The sequence below is a fragment of the Cetorhinus maximus genome, chromosome 1, assembly GCF_964194155.1.
Source record: "Cetorhinus maximus chromosome 1, sCetMax3.hap1.1, whole genome shotgun sequence".
NCBI lineage: Eukaryota > Metazoa > Chordata > Chondrichthyes > Lamniformes > Cetorhinidae > Cetorhinus > Cetorhinus maximus.
Window position 1 is genome coordinate 2,760,394 of NC_135879.1, and position 22,330 is coordinate 2,782,723.

General features: G+C 42.6%; 1 protein-coding gene across 2 annotated transcripts; it reads left to right on the plus strand.

Moving 5' to 3' along the window:
- g3bp2a (G3BP stress granule assembly factor 2a) lies at positions 1 to 21,376 on the plus strand. Of its 2 annotated transcripts, XM_078566383.1 has the most exons (12): positions 1 to 134; positions 3,088 to 3,206; positions 7,724 to 7,805; positions 9,278 to 9,451; positions 10,821 to 10,908; positions 12,484 to 12,586; positions 14,609 to 14,789; positions 15,197 to 15,298; positions 15,650 to 15,752; positions 17,774 to 17,902; positions 19,123 to 19,241; positions 20,072 to 21,376. In XM_078566383.1, exons 2-12 carry the CDS (start codon positions 3,112 to 3,114, stop codon positions 20,342 to 20,344), a joined length of 1,449 nt encoding a protein of 482 aa, XP_078422509.1. In that variant the 5' UTR covers positions 1 to 134; positions 3,088 to 3,111; the 3' UTR covers positions 20,345 to 21,376. The 2 variants fall into 2 exon arrangements, with proteins under 2 accessions (XP_078422509.1, XP_078422580.1); XM_078566454.1 differs by lacking the exon at positions 15,197 to 15,298.
- The last annotated feature ends 954 nt before the right edge of the window (positions 21,377 to 22,330 follow it).

Sequence of the window (22,330 nt, forward strand, 5' to 3'; positions counted from 1 at the left end):
CCGGATAGAGGGAGACACCCCCGAGGCCGGGGGGACCGGATAGAGGGAGACACCGCGCCGCCCGGACCCTTCCGGCTGACGCACACGGCAAGGGCAGACTCCCGGAGCCGCCGCTTCTCCCTCGGATCCCGCAGGTACTGGGGGAGCGGGGAGAGGAGAGGGGTTGTGGGGGGGGGAGAGAGAGAGAGGCCGCTGGGGCCCCAGGGCAGGGCAGAGCAGAGCCGGCCTCTCAGCCAGTGGAGCCTCGGCCCCCAGTGATTGGTCCCCCGGCCCAGGGGTGTGAGGGCGGAGGCGCCATTGTCCCGGGGCCTGAGAGGGAGATTACAGCCTCCCCCCGTGTCTGGGATTATATAAACCTCCATTGATAGAAACACCATCAAACAGTTACCTACAGCGGCAGGAGCGGCCACAGGGGCTGGGAGTTTGATGGGGCTTCTTTCAGACTGTGAAAGATCAGAGAAAATGTCCCAGAGACCAGAACATGGGGCTATAAATGTAAGGATCAATCCAATGGGGAATTCAGGAGAAACTCCTTTACCCTGAGAGCGGTGAGAATGTGGAACTCACTCCCACAGGGAGCGGTGGAGGTGAACAGCATCGATCAATTTAAGGGGAAGCCGGATAAACAACAGGAAAGAGAAAGGAATAGAAGATGAGGTGAAGAGGGGGTGGGAAGAGGCACTCATCTTCCGACTAGGCACTTTACAGCCCTCTGGGCTGAATATTGAATTCAACAACTTTAGATCTTAAACTCCCCCTCCCCCCCATCCCCACCCCGTTTCTTTTCCCCCCCACCCGCTTTTTTTTCCAATAATTTATATAGATTCTTCTTTCCCCACCTATTTCCATTATTTTTAAATCTAAAACTAAAACCTCTAGTCTTGCCACCCCACCCCCACTAGAGCTGTACTTTGAATATCCTGTCTTCCATCCTTAATTAGCACTTTTCTCAGACAAAGACCACCACCTTCAACACCTCTTTGACCCTTTTGTCTGTGACATCTTTTGATTAACTGCTCATCTCCACAATCATCACACCCTCAATGTCTCTCTCCCCACCCCCCCCCCCCCCCCCCCCACCTTAAACCAGTTTATATTTCTCCTTTCTTCTAACTATGCTCCAGTTCTGCCGAAGGGCCATGAAGGCTCGAAACGTTAACTGATTTCTTCTCCGCCGATGCTGCCAGACTTGCTGAGTTTTTCCAGGTAATTCTGTTTTTGTGTGGGAAGAGGCTTGTTTGGAGCATGCTCGGGCTGAATGGCCTGTTTCGGTGCTGTAGGTTCGATGTTAAGTCAGTCGTGTTTTGCAGGATTATAGAGAGTTGAGGGACTTCAGTTACCGAGAGAAGCCAGTCCTGAGGAAGAGCCGTGTTCAACTCAAAACATTAACTCTGCTTCTCTTTCCACAGATGCTGCCAGACCTGCTGAGTATTTCCAGCACTTTCTGTTTTTATTACTGGAGAAGTTGGGGTTGTTCTTAGAGCAGCAAAGTTTAATGGGAATCTTAATTGAGGTGTTTTAAGCTGTGAGGGGTTTGCTAGAGTAAGCAAAGAGAGACTGTTTGGAAAGTGCACACAAGACAAAAATTTAAGATAATCAGCGAAAGAATCAGTAAAAAGGTGAGAAGAGTTGAATAGTTTTTATGCAGTGAGTTAAGATTGGAATGATCAGAAAGAACAGTGGAAGCAAATTCAGTATTAACATTCAAAAGAGAATTTGAGAGATACAGATAAAGGAATAAAAATGCTGGAACTATGGGAAAAGAATAGGGGAATGTAATTAATTGGCTACCTCTTTCAAAGAGCAAGCACAGGACTGAATGGCCATGTTCTGCTGCCTAAGCCCCTTTTAATTTTTAAATTAAAAGTTGCGGGGAGCTGGTATGAAACATACAGCACTTGATTTTCTCAGTCAGTATATCCAGTATCAAAATCTATTTTTGACCATATTTTTGTTTGATTACGCTCCTTTGTAGGGCATTTAGATGTTTCACTACCGTATGCCGATGCGAATTGTTTACATCCTCGAGGCTGATGTTGCAATTCCGGCTAATGGTGGGGAAATCACTTCTTCCTCAGTAGTAACAGTATTTATTTGGTATCCTGTGTAGCTTCGCGGAGACTTGGGTCTGTATTTTTTTATATGGTTGGGAATTCAGTCCACAGCAAAAGAAAATCAATCTCTGAAATGATTTATTTTCATAAATTAGCCCTAGCTTATAATTTATTTGTTGAAGTAATGGAGTCATCAACCCAACTCCAATCCCCACACAAAACAAAGATTAAAATAGGTTAAACGTCACAACTTATTTGAAAGTAAGACCAAAATGAGTTGACAAAATTTTGCTGGCGCCCAATTCTGCCAACTCATTTCTGGGGTCTGTATTGTAAGTTGTGCCTTTAATATGAGGGTGTCACCAACGTGACAAGTGAAATGATAATTACACAACCCCTTAATGTGTAGAGGTTACTTCTCTCTTGGTCAGGAGTTAAAACACTGATACTTTTATGTGTGTACTTCACATCTGCGGGTACATTCCAAACTGATGTCCTGCTCTGTAGTTCAGTTGATGTAATCTGCTTTCCCCTTGTACCATTTCATTTTGATAGTGCTTATTGCCGTGTTGTCAAAGATGGTATCTGATTGAGGTCATGGACAGATGTTGGAGTAAAGTTTGAGAAAAATTGTTGCTAAATTCCAGCGAGTGGAGTACTTACCTCAGAGCACTCAAAGTTGCCTGATTCAAATTTGTGTATCACTGTATTACCAAATTGTTAATTAATTCAGATGACATCATTTTTGATTTAAAAAGTATCAAATTCAGACTTGCTTTGCGAGACAGTTGCATTGTTGCTGAAAAGAGCATGATTTGCTACATGTGTGTTTGCCTTTTAAAGTTAGTGTTACAAATTGGAGCATTGTACAGTGCTCACACAGGGTGCTGTTGTTTTCTTTACCCCCTAATGTATTTCTGGATTGGGCTTCAGGTGAGGGTGGGAGAATGTAGTGGTGATTATTCTTGCTCATTTGTTACTAGCCTTTATCTAAGGAAGTAAGTAATTAACACTTTTTTACTCCCTTCTTCAGAAAGCAACATTGTGTACCAAAGAAATGGTGATGGAGAAGCCAAGTCCCCTGCTTGTAGGGCGGGAGTTTGTGAGGCAGTACTACACTTTGCTGAACAAGGCACCAGACTTCTTGCACAGGTAATTACTTTTTACAGTTTAACCACCATTCTGACTGGAATTACTGCAAAAGGCTTCTGTATAAAACAGAATGCCAAAATGTCCATGGAACTGAGCTCCTCCCTGGCCCAAGTAATTGTTTTCAGCTCCAGCATTGACAGTAAAACACCACACATTAGGTAGAATAGGTACTTAAATGCTGTCAGTAACTTGCTGCTTGTCATACTGACCTTGATCACCATACCCAATGAGTGTGCTTGTCGGCATTGCTGTGTTCTTAATTGCTAAATTCAATTTTATTGGATATATAAAATATTTGATAAATATATATAATGCAACCCGTGATTTTTAAAGTAGGTAATTATTCTTCTGAAACCTTATATTTATCCAGAAGTTGAAGTGTTTCCTATTTGCATTTACATTGGGTTTGCCAGCACAGAGAAAGGCCTTTTGATCCCCAATTGATGTACACCCCCATTTATGCTCCACAGGAGCCTCCTCCTACCCAGTCTCATCTCATCCCATCCAAAAATCCTTCAATTTGTTTTTCCCAAATGTGCTTACCTAGCTTCCCTTTTAAATGGATCTATGATATTTGCCTCAACTACTTCCTACAACTACAACTACTAGTGTGGTAGCAAGTTTTGCTTTCTCAGCACCCTGTGTAAAGAAGTTTCTCCTGAATTTGCTTTATTTATTAATTACTATCTTAAATTTATGATGTCATCAGCAGAAACATTTTCTCTATCTCTACCCTATCAATTTTTTTCATTATCTTAAAGATCTCAACCTATTCTTTTCTGACAAGATTTTTAAAATTTGTTCATGGGTATTGCTGGCTAGGCCAGCATTTTTTGCCCATCTCTCATTGTCCTTGTTCAAAGGGCATTTAAAAGTCAACCACGCTGCTGTGAGCCTGGAGGCCACATGTAGGCCAGACCGGGTAAGGATGGCAGATTTCCTTCCCTAAAGGACATTAGTGAGCTAGATGGGTTTTTACAACAATTGACAATGGTTCCATGGTCATCATTAGACTTTTAATTTTTATTGAATTCAAATTTCACCATCTGCCGTGCCGGGATTCGAACTCAGGCCCCCAGGGCACTACCCTGGGTCTCTGGATTACTAGTCCAGTGACAATACCGCTGTGACCGCCTCCCCAAACTCAGTTCTGGTTTCATCCTTGTAAGTCAGTTTTTTTGTACCTGCTTTCATGTCCCTAATCCTTTTACTTTATGGAGACCAAAACTGTGCACATTTCCTCCAAGTTTGGTTGAGAGAAAATCATAAGAACTTTGATTGGGCTGCTTGTTGCTGTTTGTTACTCCCTTTGAGGATTAACCTTGCCTGATGACATTGTACAACATGTTATTAAAAAGTGGCATCTCTGGCATGAATAGGTAATCAAGTGGTACCCAAGCAGGAAAATCTTGAATTGGGACTAATGATAATTTGGATCTGTATTGTAACTGCTTATCCAGAATCTAAATTTAATTGGATAACTCTGTCAGATAGCCAGCACAGGCACAATGGGCTGAATTACCACGTCTTATATGATTCTACTGAGAGCTGTGGTCACTGTTTTGTGTTTAAACCAGTGGCCGCCCAGATGCTTTCCAGGCTCGAGAGATTTTACTCATGGAAAAGCTGCTGTTCACAGAGACTGGCATCGCCCAGCCCTCATTAAGTGAAGTTTGCTGTTGCTGTCCTCCTTATGTCACTTTTCCAGTGTATATGATTAGCAGCTGCTTAGACCTGAGCATATTAATACTGTTAAACTGGGCAGTTTAAGAGGATAAGTGAAATCATTCATATAGATGTTGACGTTTTACACAAGTGACACAGCTCTTTACCATTACTAAAGTTAACAAATCCCAATAGAATCATAGAAAAATGCAATGCAGAAGGAGACCATTCATCCCACCATTCCTGTGCCAGCCCTTCAAAAGAGATTTGCAGTTATTCCTACTCTCCCTGCTCTTCCCCCGTAACCTTGCAATTTTTTTCATTTTCGAGTTTTTATCAAATCCCTCTTTTGAAAGTTATTTTTGAACCTGCATCTACCACCCATTCATTCTGTGCGTTCCCGATGATCACAACTTGTTGCGTAAGTTTGAACAACAGCACATTGCAGACAGTCCTGTGAGGTTTATGCAAATGCCTTGCCTGTTCAGACTAGATGATATAGGCCCTAAGCACAAAGAGAAAATCTGCAGTCTAGTAAGAAAAACGCTGTTGAAGAATGTTTTAATGCCATTACTATGTCCCTGTGTCATCTGCTTGGTCCCATCTTCTCAATTGCACTGTTACTAGCATCTGACGCCAACATCTCCTGTTGGTAGTTTTAGACATGTTACGTAAGTGTTGTAATTGAGCAGATAGCCATAGTTTGAGTTGATTCTATTCTCAGCTATCATTTTGTTGAGTTGGAGGTTGAGAATGGGAGTGTTCTATTTGTTTTACTAAAGGTAGAATGACGTTGCAAACATTGTGTTTGAAAGCACTGTACTTATAATTTCACTAATGTGACAGAGTGCTGTCTTCATTAGTTAATGGAGGAAGTATTAAATCTTATAATTTGGCCTGAAATTTGTAATAGAATATTACTGAATGTAGTTCAGCAATGCTACCTGCCCTTTTCTTAATAGCTAGTTTTAGTAGTAGAAGGAGGTTGAATTTGTCCAAGAATCTGGCTCCCAATCACCATTAAAAGTGACCTGATACCAGTATGACACCCATTGTAAACCCAGGCTCTTTCTGATGTGGTGCTTTTTGTTGATCAGGCCCTTGTTTGTACAAACTTCGAGTAGACCAGTGACTCGTTCCTTTTCCCCTTTTCTGTTTCCACACTGGTCATTGTGTCAGGTTAGTTTATCAAAAAGCTGGCGCATGGATAATGAATTTGACTTGCAAAAATTCAGCAAATGGCTGCAAGTATAATTGAGGCCACACACATTCAATTCACGAGGGACTTCTGTTCTGTTCATCTATGAGGATTTGTTTTGGGATTGCACTATTGCACAGAAATCAACCGTAAAACTCATTGTTCCTGACTGAGCAGAATTGAGGTGCTGCCAAGAGTTTGGAAATTAGTGGATTTGCCTGGCAATAGTTCCAACTTTACATAACATCCATTTGACTGCGATTTAATTAAAATCAAAATGCAAAGCTCACTAGGTGGAGGTTAGTTCTGGGAACTGGAATCCCATCTTGCCTCCCAAGTCTCGTCGCTCCTAATGAAGCACCAGATTCCATGTCGCTTTCCTGTGCGCACTTTCTTATGAAGAAATATCACAGAGAGGGCAGTTGCGGTTTTGGTCTTGTGTGTTCTGCGAGAAACCTAAGAGGAGGAGAGTAAAAGATAGATGTTAGCCAGGCCTGCACCTTAAGCAGAGGAAATGTTGACCCTGTAGTAGTAGTCCACCACACAATATGCAGTTGGGAGTTCTTAGTGAAGCCTGTAACCTGATCTCAAAATGTCTTCCTCTGTCCCTTTCTCCATGGCAACGGGAAACGCGTTAGCTTTGTATCCAACTAGAAATACTAATCTGCTATCACTGATCGCAACAGCCTTTCCTCTTGGAAACAAAGAGATAGGTAACCGTTTACAACTTGATAGCGATAACACCTTTCTGGGTCTAAGGAGACTTGGGGTCGCCTCATTGTGGACTTGGAGACAATAGCAGCAGGTCCTAAATGTAAACACCCGGTATCTCCATCTCAATCAAATAATCTGATTCTGTCTTTAATCTTTAGCAATTAAAGCACACAGATTTACTGTAGACTCCATCACAGGTCACATGACCTCTTTTATTTACCTGAAATTTAAAGATACAGTCCACAAATAGAACTCACTTATAAACCAACAGATATAATTCTAAAGCAAAATCATATAAACCTCACAACTGTAACAAAATTGATTGGAATGCTTCAGTTTCACAGCCCCCCCCCCCCCCCAGCCCACCACCCCCGCAAAAATGTTGCCTTTGGTCCACAAGTATGATTTTTGAGTGTATTTCCAGCATGTTCTTCAATTTTTCTCGTCTCATTTGTGTATGTTAGTTTTCACAGAGGCTTCTGAGAGTTTGAATGGTATTTGTTGCTGGGTCTTCTAATGTTATACAATCGTAATGCCCATTCAGTCTGTTGAGTCCATGCTGGCTCTTTGTAGAAAAATCCAGTCAGCCCCATTCCCCTGCCCTTTCCCCCTTGCCCAACAGGCTTATTCTCCTTAAGCACTCATCCAATTTCCTTTTGAAATCATTGATCGATTTCCCCTCTTGGGCAGCGAGCTCCAATGAATTCTGTGCAACTTTTGTTTGTAGACTTAACACCTGTTCTCAGTCTGTTGATGTACTAACTTATCATTTAGAGGTGTCTGAATGTATTACAATCCAAGATTGCCAAGAAGCACATTTACAGTATGAATACTTCCTCTTGGTGTTGCAATGTCTAGAGCTGCTGATAAGCATTCAGAATAAATCTTTCCAGGATTACTTATTAATGGTTAGTTTTGCTTGGGATACTTGTGTCTCCAGGTTTTATGGTAGGACCTCATCTTATGTTCATGGTGGATTGGATGGCAATGGAAAGCCTGCTGAAGCGGTTTATGGCCAAGCTGTAAGTATTCATGATGCTTTGTTTCTTGCAAGCAAGGTATTTTGGTATTAATATCAAAGTGTAATGTTATGTTGTTTGGAAGGTTGTAACATTGGGATGGCTTTTCTATGATTTGTATAATACTGTACACAGATATAGTATTGTATTTGTGCACAGGTCAGATTTTTATCTATACACAGCAACTCTTTCCCCCACATGCTCGAGATGTACTATCCAAGATATCAAATAAACAAAACAGCCACATTCTTCACTCCCCTCCCCGTGTATATGTTAGATCCATACCCTTCTCAAATTTTGCTACTCTTGCTCCATTTCTCTCCTGCAGCCCAATTTTCTGTCCATCCACCCTCAATCTTACAATAGCAATTGTTGTCAGTGGTCAGCACAGGAATACAAGCCAACTTCCACCCTCTTCCCCTAGTCCAAGGAGGCTAGGGCCAAGTGTTGCTCTTCTTTCACCTTGCATTTATATCCTTAATTTCACAGAGAGCTTTTTCTGCACGCCCAAGTTCTTGTATAGAATCACCCGCAATCACAGAATTTTACAATGCAGGAGGCCATTTGACCCATTGTGTCTGCACCAGCTCTCCGAATGAGCAATTCACTTAGTGCCATTCCCCCACCTTCTGCCCTTAACCCTGCACACTTTTCCATTTTAGATAACAGTTTAATTCCCTTTTGAATGCTTCAGCTGAATCTGCCTCTGACATACTTTCAGGCAGAGCATTCCAGACCCTTAACCTTTCATAGTAGGAAGAGCAGGAATTTGGGGGTGGAGGACTTCATACCTGAACCATCTTGATTTTGCCAGTATTTCATTGTTCCCTGGCCCATGGGATAGTAGTGCCCATTATTCTAAGTTAGATTGGTATGAAGGTTGGTACTACCCAAAAACAACCAACTTAATATACGTCACTTGTTTGTGCATCTTTTCCTTCCTGACTTCCATGTCTTAGCCAACCCCGCCATTTAACTTTTACACTTGATTGTTGTACACACTGAGCTTCGCTGTGCATTATGGAGAGCAAGTCGTCTCAATGCAAATATGGGGAACTAGCTCCTTGATCCCAGGTTATTCGTGTGGGGTCTGAATGCTCTCAGTGGCCTGAGAGTAGGATGTTGATACGGTGGAATGCAGCTGATGAAGAGAGATCTCTTCTAACTATAAATTTCATCCCTAATCTGGGCTGAATCTGAATGAAGACTTTTGATGGGAAGGTAGTATATAAACCTGCTACACCACCCAGCTGACCAGTGTATTATTTTCCCCTAAAAATCCTTATTAACATTCCTATTTCTGTTAATGGTGCGATGGAGTTTTAAAAAATTTGCTTAAGAATTGTTAATTTTAAGTCTGCTTAAATATATAAAAAAAAAATTTGAATCATAATTTAGAACAAAGCAACAGTCAGATTTCCAAATGCTTGTAAAATATGGTGTCAGTTCTAAATTGTTCTTCAATCTTTTTGTAGGAAATCCACAAAAAGGTCATGTCCCTTCAGTTTAGTGATTGCCATACAAAGATTCGCCATGTGGATGCACATGCTACACTAAGTGATGGGGTGGTGGTACAGGTGATGGGAGAGTTGTCAAACAGTGGTCGGCCAATGAGGAAGTTCATGCAGACTTTTGTCTTGGCACCAGAGGTAAGTTGATAATAACAATTATTTGTCCTTAGAGTTGATGTTGCAAGGCAGTGCGAATTGATGCTGAATTCACTGTGCTCGAATACAGAAGAATTCAGAGCTGGAGTAGGCTGTGCAGTCTTTCGAGCCTGCTCCGTCATTCAACAGAATCGTGGCTAATCTTCTACCTCAACTCCACCTTCTGCACTGTCTCCATATCCTTTTTTCCCCTTTACTGTCCAAAAATCTATTCATCTCTCTCTCTCTCTCTCTCTCTCTCGAATATAAGCACCCACAGCTTTCTGAGGTAGAGAATTCCAAAAAACATATGCTAACCATTCAATTATTGCATTCAATGAGGACCTGGCATTTTATTAACATGGTAGTATGTACGTTTCCATGTAAAAGCAAAAGAGAACAACTTACATTTACATAACACATGACATCAACATGTCCCAAAGCACTATACAGCCAACAAAATACTTTAAAAATGCAGTCAACGTTGTAATGTTGGGCAGTTCCTGCAACCTGCACAATGGGGAGGCTTACTAGGTAGTTAGATTTCAAGGGTTGTTGGCCTCTAAGCCTTTGATTAATTTTAGCTGGAGACAGAAAAGTTTTCTTCTCTCTCCCAAATGTACAACCAGAGGCAATTATAGGCAGAGGCTTATGATGCCTGGTTTTCCTTGGAAAAGAGTACATTATAAACATTTAAAAGGCAGGGGGGGAAATGAGACAGCGCAGCAGAAGACACAGAGAACGGAAGTAGCATCACAGTAATGACATGTGTATTTTTCTTGCTATTACAGCGTCACTGGATTTGGCTAAAACTTAAAACAGTCAGAGGCCTGGATAGCTGTTATTTCACTGAACCTGCAGGGAGTTTAAGGTTCAAACTATGAATATGTAATGACTATACACAATGGTCCTGATTCTTAGTTGACAAGATATAAATGAACTAACTGAGGGAGAGAGGAAGGAACATATACTGGGGCTTATCCCCTAGTCCAACAATAACAACGACTCTCCTGCTCCAGATATGTTGAAGCCTTGCAGTGTTCACTTTAATAACTAGGTTATTCCCATGCAATTTTTAAAAATCGATCTACTCAGTTTTTTTTTTGAATGCTGAAGTCCTGATTGTAATTTTCTTGCACCATTTGAAGGCTTCCCTTTCGGAATGGAATTTGGTAAAACTATATTGCATTATTCAAGTTTGTTGAGAGGACTGTTTAATAAGGGTTAAGTTGGAAATGCATTGAGAGTGATTTGTACAGATGTGTGATGGACTTTACTATAATTACTCAATGGCTAAGACCACTAAAGACAGGGTTATTGCTATATTCACGGAGGTTAACTTGATCCTGTTGTTGTTTTTAAAAATAAACAGGGTTCTGTTCCAAACAAATTCTACGTCCATAACGATATATTCCGCTACCAGGATGAAGTGTTCGATTCGGACGCAGAATTGGAAGAAGGTAATAAATTAAGGAGGCACATTGCCCAACACAGATTAATCTGAGGGTCGAAATATTTGTTGTTTGTATTGCTACCGGCTTTTTGATGTCAATTTTATTGCATTCCAACCCAGAGTGTCAGTTGCAGGCTTTTCTTGACTCATTTTTTAGAAACATTTGGGGCTGGTTTAACTCACCTCGCTGAGTGCAAACCGAGTGTGAGCTGAAAATTGACAATGGATCAATTACAGCCCTGTTTATTTGGCTCCACCTTGAGTAGTGTTATAGCTTGGTGTCAGCTGTGGCTCAGTTCATCGCACCCTCGCCTTTGAACCAGAGGGTTGTGGGTTCATGTCCCACTCCCGGAAACCAAGAACTGTGATTGTACTTGAAAGAGTTGCAATCTGTGACTGTTGATAACTCGAAAGAGTTTGAGTAGCGTTATGAGATGGGCGGGCCTGAGAGTTCTCCTTTTTCAGACACGAGGCATCTTGTAATATGCTGATTGAAGTCCTGTGACGTACAGAAGAGCACCCCCTCACTCCTCTGCCAGCTAAATTCCCAAACTATATAGGACAGAGCATGCGTTTCGCACGTATGTAATGCATCTGTGCAGCTGTAAGTGAGCCTCAGCGGCTCTTCCAGGAACTGCTGGGTACCACCCATGGCTCAATAACTTCCTTCTCATGGGGAGGAGCGGGAATAATCTCTCAGCTTCCTACCATCCCACCCATGACGAGCTATAACAGAACTTCCTGTTTAGTGACCACAGCTCACAGCGGCAGGCAGCTGGTGCGCTGGGTCACATAGTGGGGTTGGGTCATTACCAGTCACCCAGTCGCTCTTCACAAATTAAAATCAGCGCTGTCTTGGGTTCTGAAAGGTGAAAATTAAACTTTTCCCACTTCTGAAATCCAACACTGGGTGGGATGAAGTAGAGAAAGTTTGACTCTTGTGTTTTTTGTATTTCTCAATCTTTGAACTGAAGAGCTGCTCCCCCAAGCTCTCTGCCTGTGTGCTGTCTTGCGTGGTCACTGTTCTCTGTCTGGGGCGCCTCTCATCACTTGTCCCAGGCCCAGGCATATTCCCTCCCTTTTGCATCCACATTTTCAGTGTGACCTATCTTGCATTTCCCCCATATCCCATCTATGCATAATTAAACATTGCCTTTACTATGTACTTGCTCCCCTCCTTTCCGCTCGTATGTCTCTATGCTTTCGCCTTGACTCTCAGCATCTTGGGTCTTTCCTCTCTACATCCACCCCAACACCGTGCGGCACCGAGTCTCTCTCTGTCTAGCGGTTGTGGTCCTATTCCTCTGCACTGAGTGACTCAGTTAAACAGGAGTGGAACCACAAAGTACTTTCCAGTGCTGCTCGAGTGGGAGATGTTTGCTCTGGACGAGGAATCTAGCCTGTCTAAATTTATTATTTCACATCAGGAGCCCTGTAACTCCCGAAGGTTATTTGCACTACACCGCTTAACTTGTTGGGAAGTTGGCATCTGTTCAAAGCATAACCATTTAGAAGTTTTGTTAATCTTGAAATGAATGCCTGAGTTAGTTGATCTGCTCATTGAGTCAGTTTGCTGTTTCAGAATCTGAAGAGGAAGTGGAGGAAGAACCAGAAGAACGTCAACTGTCCCCTGAACCTGTGCAGGAAAATACCAGTAATACGTACTATGATGCTCACGCTGCCAGGTAAGTACCAAATCTCACAAATTCATTGTACAAGAACAGTGACTACAGCTGAAGACAACAATGAAAATTAGATAGAAAAGTAAAATACCGTGGGTGCCGGGAATCTGAAATAAAAGCAGAAAATTGCTAGGAATGCTCAGGCCCAGCAGCAGCTGTGGAGCGAGAAACAGGGTTAACGTTTCGGGTCAGTAATCTTCCATCAGTCCTGATGAAAGGTCACTGACCTGAAACAAACTCATAAAAATGAGATCATTTACTTACTACTGGAATCATTCCAATTCTTTTCAGGTGTTTATTGTCTGTCTCACCTGCCATCCTTTTTGTAGCAACCCAAAGGTATCGTGCAACAGGATTTGGGACACGTTTTCAGGATAAGAGGTCGATCATTTAGGACTGAGATGAGAATTGTTTTTTTGCCCTGAGGCTTGTGAATCTCTGGAATGCTCTACCCAGATGGATGCTCCACAACAGAATATCGTTAAGGCTGAAATAGACAGATTTTTGGTCTCTGAGGGAATCAAGGGAAATGGGGGGGAGGCAGGAAAGTGGAGTTGAGGGAGAGGATCAGCCTTGATCACATTGAATGGCAGAGCAGGCTCGACGAGCTCTATGGCTCTACTCCTGTTCCTTATATTCTTAGGATAATTTTTGCAGGAGTCTTTGAATGGCATTGGTGGTCAGTGTTAACACTAATGCTCCAAATGCCAAACCATGTGGGGCGGTGAAAACCTATCACTTCCTTAGAAGTTTCTGGCCTGCTGAATCAGTCTAATGTACAGCATTTCTGTATTTTGCCATGCTATAGCCTTTTATATTCATTCCGGGCATGTGCACGTGGCTGGTAAGGCCAGTATTTATTACCCATCCCTAATTGCCCTTGAGAAGGTGGTGGTGAGCTGCCTCCTTGAACTGCTGCAGTCCGTGTGGTGTAGGTACACCCACAGTGCTGTTAGGGAGGGAGTTCCAGGATTTTGACACAGTGACAGTGAAGGAATGGCGATATTTTTCCAAGTCAGGATGGTGAGTGACTTGGTAGGGGAGCTTACAGGTGATAGTGTTCACAATCGCACACTGCCCTTGTTCTTCTGGCTGGTCGAGATCATGGGTTTGGAAAGTGCTGTTATAAGGAGCATTGGCTAGTTGCTGCAGTGCATCTTGTAGATGCTACACACTGCAGGAGTGGAGTGCAGGTGGCGGAGGGAGTGAATGTTCAAGATGGTGGAAGAGGTGCTGATCAAGCGGGCTGCTTTTTCCTGGATAGTATCCAGCTGCTTGTGTTGGAGCTGCACTCATCCAGGCAAGTGGGGACAGGGAACAGGCTGATGGTTTTGGTTTGTAATTTGCACCCAAGACTTAGTACTAATGGTCATGCTGAACATGTAATGGGAATGTAGGTCATTTTGGTGGTTGTTGCTGAACCCAGGTTTTTTTTATAAGTAAAATCACTTAAATAGGCAGTAGCATTGTTGCTTCAAATGCTGTTTGTAGAAAGTTTTGTGGGTTAACATTACTTAATCCCACCAGCCGAGTTGCTATGAAAAATGTAGCTTTGTTGCATCGTGGTTCCATTTTCTTTGCATCACACTTTGTTCACAACTTCTCTGATGGTCATTCACATTTGGAATTCTCTTTCCCAGAGAGCAGTGGAGGCTGGGTCATTGAATATATTCAAGGCTGAGTTAGGCAGATATTTGATTGACAAGGGAGTCGAGGGTTATCGGGGGCAGGCAGGAAAGTGGAGTTGAGACCACAATCAGATCAGCCATGACCTTATTGAATGACGGAGCAGGCTCAAGGGGCAGAATGGCCTCCTCCTGCTCCTAATTCTTATGTTCTTATGATCAAGTGTGTCGGGTTTGCAGTCTTCATGCTAATTTATTATCATTTACAAAGTGCACCGATCTTTGCTGAGTATTTTTGTGTATGGGGCTTCTAAAGGTATTTTGGCTTTCTTAAACAGATTTTTGGCATGTTGCCTACACATATGTCTCAATTTTAAACTATTGTGTTTTTATTTTAAAGTAATGGTGTGGAGGAAACCCTGGAAGAGCCAGCTGCAGAAGCTGAGCCTGAACCTGAATCAAAAACTGAGGAGACAAAACCTGAACCCGAGCTGGCAGAGAAGAACGTAGAAGAGTCGGAGGAGAAGGCTCCGTCGCCTGCCCCAGTCGAACCAGTTTCTCAAGCGCAGGAAGCTCCCAAGGTTAATACCAATCATCCTCATTGTGTAGGTTATTCTTAGTGGGAGGTGTAACTTTTTAAACATTGTCCTTGTAAGTCAGTGTCTAATTTAAAAACCAATGTGCTTTCCAAGTTAAACTACTTTGTATATAGACAGGACTGCAAAATGATGTAAATTGTATGGATTGGTAAACTAACTCTCTTATTAATATTAAATCATAGTTACTAAAGGTTAAAACTAAATGGTAAGTTAATTTGACCGTAACACCTATGAAGTAGACATGTTAAATGCGATTGCCCTGTACAATTAGCACCAATAAGGTGTCAAGACTGCAATCTTACCCTATTTAAAGGCTCAGGAAATTTTTATATTTGAGGGAATGCTTTATTTCTTGATAGTAGCATAGGTATGTGTTGCATTCTCTGCAGGCTTTCTCCTGGGCCTCAGTGACAAGTAAAAATCTGCCTCCTAGTGGTACAGTTTCTTCCTCTGGAATTCCTCCCCATGTTGTTAAAGCACCAGCCTCACAGGTAATCTGTGAATGGACTCGCCTATCTATAAAAATTAATTCAAATTGCTTTTCTTCAAAAGAAAAGCTTACATATTCTGTCTGTTTTTCAATTTGGATTAGGTAACAATTTAAAAAAAAAACAAGAACTGCTAGCATAGATGTTTGCGTTAGTTACTGTTAGTGCATACCCTTGATAAAGTAATGTCAGTGTGATTACGAGAGGGAGACTGCTTTTTGTTATAGGCAGGTAGCTGTTGTTAATACGAGCCATTGTGTGTGGAACGTGTGCGCTCTTTATTCGTTACTTGTTGCATTGAGCCAATGTAGCGGCTTCACTATTTTCTTCTTCCCCCCCCACTTTTAATTCCAGCCAAGAGCTGAAGCCAAAACGGAAGCCCTCACGCAGCCCCCAAGGCCTCGTGACCAGCGGCCCCGGGAGAGGCTGGGGTTAGTGTCCCGAGGACCTAGAACAGGTGAGCGGCACAGATTTACTGAAAACATTTTAAGGAGTGAAAGTGGGAAAGATTCCCAAGTATGGGATTCATAAGGATTACCAGAACTGATAGTTGCAACCTATCAGCAAAGATTGAACAGGCTAGGTCTGTTTTTCCTTGGAAAGGATTTGATAGGATAGACACAGATGTTTCCACTTGTGGAGGAGAACAACACTAGAGGTCATCAATAGAAGACAGTTACTAATAAACCCAGTTGGAAATTCTTTACCCAGGGAGTAGCGAGAATGTGGAACTTGCTACCATAGGGAGTGACTGAGACAATTAGAATGGATACGTTTAAGAGGAAGCAGGATAAATGCATGTGGGAGAAAGGGATAGACGATTACGACAGGATTAGCTGAAATAGGATGCCAGTTGGCTTGTGTGGAGCAGAAACACCAACAAGGACCTTGTGGGCCAGATGCCCTGTTTCTGTGCTGTAAATTCAACGTAAGTAATATTAGGGCTGTATTTGTAAAATGGGAAGTAAAGCAGACATCTGATGGGGACTGGGTAGATGAGTTAGCCACCTTTTTTGTTTGGGCTTAGGTTCAGACTCAGCAGATATGATGCAAGTCCCCTCTGTCTCCTAGCTGCATGTGACACGAATTTCACAATCTCAGTGCAGTACCTAGGCAGCATAAAAGCATCTGATTTTGGCATTAAGTTGGCAATCTTGCTTGGGAGAGAGTGTCCACAGGATAGTGTCAACACTGATGCTGTAAAGGGTGTTCTTTGGTGGGGCAAAACTGTTTTATTCGTTCATGGGATGTGGGCATCGCTGGCAATGCCAGCATTTGCCCTAATTGCCCTTGTCCTGAGGGCATTTTAAGAGTCAACCACATTGCTGTGGGTCACATGTAGGCCAGACCAGGTAAGGACAGTAGGTTGAAGGACATTAGTGAACCAGCTGGATTTTTATGACAATCGGCAATGATTTCATGGTCGCCATCAGACTTTTAATTCCAGATTATTATTGAATTCAAATTTCACCATCTGCTGTGGTGGGATTCAAACCCAGGACCCCAGAACATTACCCAGTGTCTCTGCAGTACTAGTCCAGTGACAATATCACTGTGCCAAAGCCTCTTACGTAGGGCTCTGTGTAGTCCTGAGGATACTGAAACTGGAGGATTGAAATAATAAATGTTAACTTTGCAATGCTAACATTGTACGTCTCAGCAAGTAAAAATTTAGACCAAAACCAAAATTATAGATGTGATGTTGAGGTCCTAAAGTGTAAGTGAACACAGTCAGGTGATGGGCTAGTGGAAATTGCTATATGGTATGATATGGCATCAGCTTTGGTGTGAGCAGAAGTTAACAGAGGGTGGAGGATTCAAGGCCAGTCAAGAGAGGATTGGAGTGCTGCAGCCTGGAGGTGAGACAGCCTCGGTGAGGATCGAGGCACCAAGTGGAGTAAGGTTGGAGGGGCAGTGTAATGGGTGATGGAGGAAATCTGGAGTCAGGAACCTAGCTTAGTGTCAAAACAGAATAAGAGGATTGCAGAGTGAGAGGGAGTGGCCAGTGCTCACCATCGAGTTAGCAGCAAGGGATGAAAGGAAAGCTTTAGATTTAGTTGAAGAATCTTAATGACTCACCCAAGACTGGATGTCAGACAATTAGTATGCCAGTATGGAGGTTGTTTGGCGGGGGAGGAGCAGGCTACAAGAGTTGATAGAATGTTAGAGATGATCTTCATTGGCATACCTCTGGAAGCCGAACTTGTGTTAGTGGCTGGCATTGCCAAGCTGCAGTATATAGATGGGGGAGAGGATGGGACTCCTGAGGTATCAGTAGAGTGTGCGAAGAGAAGCTTCAGCTACAACTGCCAGAGTGATAACTCATAAGCACCAAAATGTTGCATTGCCTTTTTAAATGCTTTTTTAAAGTAAGTATTGGTTATCTGTTTGTACTGATATGGATGATGGGATGACAAATTTAAAATGCAAAATGAATTTTAAAATCAGTGTCAAAATCTAGAATATTTTGTGTTGCAGGTCGAGGAGATATTGAATCGAATGAGGTTGAGAACCGGAGAATCATCCGTTACCCAGATAGTCACCAGCTCTTTGTTGGCAACTTGCCCCATGACATAGATGAAAATGAACTAAAAGACTTCTTCATGAGTGAGTAGTGACCAGGGGTAACTATAGACCATACCGAGCATGGATAGGTTAACTTACCATATATTAACCTGGAAATCTCAATCTGTCAACCTTTAATTGAGGAGCAGTTTGCTGCAGCTTCACATCTGCACACATCTGGGCTCCTTTGTTGTACGTGACCTTATGTGTATCAAATTCCTAGCTCCTGAGCTCCCTGAAATCCCACAGATTACTTCCAAATCAAAGTGAGACCTACTAACATGTTATTTATTCATTTGGGGTGGAAAAGGGAAGGAAACCGAGACCAATCAACCTGACCATGTCATGTTTATGATTGTCTGTCAGACAGATTGAAAGCAAGGTGATTTATAGGCTGAAAGAAAAACAGAAAATGCTGGAAAAACTCAGCAGGTCTGACAGCATCTGTGGAGAGAAAAACAGTTGATGTTTCAAGTCCTTCGTGATTAATAGGCTCACTCGTACACAGGGGAAGAGAATATTCAACTAGGTTAGCTTGTCCACAGCCTGCTGAGTTCATATGCTTTCTCTGTCTGTGATTCAGTTGTTGCACAATCTTTCCTCGTCTTTCATCCGTCCTCCTTCTGAGGGTTGGCAGCACTATGAACAATCTTTCTCTATTGATTTCTATTCTCTGCTGCCCTCGTTGCCTGTCCCATAGAGAGGCCCGTCCACATTCTGATATTATCCATCCGTGCCACCTTGGGGGGTCTTCCTTGTGCATGTTTTCCAGGTGTTTTACCTCTCATTACCTCTTTTTCCTAACATTCCCCTCCTGTTCAGATCACACGTCTGAAATATGAGAGCTTCCTTGATATCCCTGCCTCGAGCAGTTCCTCTTAGCACCAGCCCTCTTGAGCACTCGCTTGTTTGTCCGCTTGGCCATCCATGACACACGTAATCCCCGTCTGAGTCGTTTCATTTCAAATGCAGTCTCCATGGCATTATCTCTACCAATCAGAGTCTACCTGCCAACCAATCAGCACTCCCTTCTCATACAGTTTAAATTTGTTGTCTCCCTTGGAGTTGTATTCTTGTGAAACATCCTGATGAGTATAAGACAAAAAAACTTAAAACAAAAATGTCATTTTTTTTCAGCAGTATCAACCTGTTGCATTTAGACATTAATGTCTGCTTCTCAAGCCCACTAAAGTGTCTTTTATCGTTAGCCTTGTTGCTGCGTTTGGAAGTTGAAATCTTGTTTCTGTTTTTGCACTGCCTAGGTTTTGGCAATGTGGTTGAGCTCCGTATTAATACAAAGAGCAGTGGGGGAAAGCTGCCCAACTTTGGATTTGTGGTGTTTGATGATCCAGATCCTGTCCAGAGAATCTTGAGTGCCAAGGTAATGACTAAGCAAACGAATTTGAATTTCTGTAGTGCCTTTCGCAATCTCAGGACATCCCAGCTTGCTTTAGAGCCACTGAAATACCTTTGAGGTGTAGTTGCTGTTGTAATGTAGCAAATGTGGCATCTGTACTGTACACAGCAAGATCCCACAAACTGCAATAATTGTAAATTGGATGGGGCTTCTCAACCAATCATGCCTGCTGAAAAGAGCAGCCATTTGGGCTTCAGTTCAGAAAGGGGACTGCTCTTTACTACAGGGCTCATATAATCAGAATAAGAAGAAAGTCTTGCATTTATACCACAGCCTCAGGACGCCCCAAATGTGCTTTATCGCCATTGAAGCACTTTTGAAATGGGGTTGCTGTTAAAATGTAGGAAACAGGACAGCCACTTTGTGCACAGTGAGACCCCACAAAGTTATGTAATTATAAACACACACGACAATCTGGCCAGTGTGGTGTTGGTTGAAGGATAAATAATGACCCCAGGAGACTTGGGGAAGACTCCACTTCCCTTCCTCTGTTGTAGAGTCTTTTGCATTTACCTACGAGAGCAGGCATGGCCTCAATTTAACATCTCACCTGAAAGATGGTACCTCTGACAGTGCAGTGCTCCCTTAGTACTGCATTGGGTGTTTCAGTCTGGTTTATGGGCTCAAGCCTGGAGCGGGGAATTGGGCCAGTGTCCTTCTGACCCTTGAGGTGGGACCCACTGAGCTGACACTTATCTGAAACAATGCCATCATCAGAGAACATTTCTTTTTAAGAACTTGAGTGGAATTCCCATCCAGCTGTCTGCTAAAAAAACTGAAATCTGTGTCCACAGCCGGTCATGTTCCGAGGCGAGGTCCGCTTAAATGTGGAAGAGAAGAAAACGCGAGCCGTTCGTGAAGGGGAGCGCCGAGGTGGAGATGATCGCAGGGACAACCGCCGCAGCGACAGGGGCTCTGGCCCGCGGAGCATGATTGGTGGTGGGATGATGCGGGACCGCGACTCCCGGGGACCCCCGCCCAGAGGTGGCATGGCACAGAAGCTGGGTCCCGGACCTGGGAGAGGTGGACTGCCCAGTGAAGGTCGGTTTGCTGGACCCCGTCGCTAAGCACCACCACCCCCTGATATCTCGCCGGTGACACCATACTCTTCGTTTTCTCTCTCTTTTTTGCGTTATTGTTAATTTTGGCTTTGGAATGTGACACAGCCTGTTTTTCATCTCTTTGTGAAAACAAGCCTTCTTTTTACCAGTTACATCAAAGTGATCATTTTCCCTATTTTTGGAACAGGATTTAAGCAAAAAAAAAACCATTGTATAAGGACTTGGAAAAAAACAAAACAAAAGGCTTTGATTTAATTGGAACTCATTATAAAGGTCTGAAGATTCACCCATTTAGAAACAAAAACACAACCTCGGGTTTTTGGTGCAACTTGGCTGCTTTATTTTATAAATGTGTCAAGTTTCTGCCCAATTCTAATGAGGAAAACAAATTGGTGCAATTGGAGAAGCTTGCCTTGATATTTTTCTTTTTAGAAATACTAGGCTCAAGAACTTGCGTTCATGCACTCATCATAATGCACTAATGGGTACTCTTTAAAGCGTCATTCGCCATGGCAACTGCAGGAGGAGACGGGTGAAAATCCAACCACTGTCCACTGACAGGGAAGGATGACTGACCAGATGTGGGCTTTGAATCTTATACTTGCTGTGACCGACATGTTTACCCACATCTGTAAACCTTAATGGACAATGTTTGAAACAGTTTCAGATGGAGATGGATTTTTTTTTTCTCGAACTAAAAATTGAAATACAAAAGCAATTGTGAACTCATTAACAGCCCTGAACTCGAGTTTGGTGGCACGTCCGCTAGTTTTTCTATCTACCCCACTGCAATACAGGGATGCCTCGCTGCTCGACACCAATTTTCTTGCCCTCGATCTGTGCAGTTATGAATGTGCAGCGAAAAATCATAGCTAAACTTTACTGTTTTAGTTCTTTCAACGTGTAAAGAGCATGATGGTGCCTTCTATTGATACGTCATTCCAGTCTCACTGGCAACTCTTCTACGGATTGTACTAACTGCTGTGTTGTACAAAGCCAAACAGCTGTAAAACCTTACGGAATCACTAGTGTGTTGACGAGATGCAAAGATGTGAAAAGCTGCAGCATCCTTGCTTGGGGGTGGGGATGGGGGAGGATAAAAGGATTGAAGAAAGAAGAAAATTGCACAATGTCCATTCACCTGTTCCGAGCTATTTGTTTTTTTTTGTACCATTCCTACAACCTGGTGGTTGTTTCTGCATGTTTGTGTTTTACATTGGAAATTAGGTATTTAAAATCAAAACCCATTACTGTTACTTTCATGGAAAATATGCAAAGAGTATGGTCATGCATATAACGGTTATTTAAAGATGTGTGCTCATCTATATGATTTTGATCTAGTCTATATAAAGCATAACCTTAAGGGAAAGCTACATTACGCGTAGGTTAAAACCGATTTCTGCGTGTCCTTTCTGGAGAAAAAAAAAATTAAAGGAACAACAGTTTGGCCAACTTAAAGGATACTGCAGCTTTCAATCCAGAATCAGCAGCTTTTTGTGCTCCATTTGTGCCAACATTTGGTTTCACCTAAATGACAGCTGAAGAAGAAGGAGCATAAGATGTGTCAAAATAACCCATGTAAGCTTGGTACAGGTGAAAGCTGCTGGTTGTAATGAGGGATGTCATTAAGTCACAGCTTCTAGCAGCAATGCACATTTATCAGTAGCGCAGTGATTTGTTTACATGCACAGCTTGAGGCTGTCCCTTGTTGACTGTTCAGCAAAACTGGCAGACACACGGTAAAGTTTACTTGTTTCTAGGTGTTGACGGAAAGGATAAATGTGTCTGTTGGTTTTGATTTTTGTTTGAAAATTTCTGACGTCTTCCTTGTTTTGATGGTAGTCTTGCACTATTTCTCAAATTCTGGGATACATTAGTGGTTTTTGTGTTTTCAATCTTGTTTGAACTTTTTTCCCGACTGATGACTATTTCAGATTTATTAATGTGGCCTGGAAATATTGTACTTGAAGTTTCCATCGGGCAAGGAAGGGT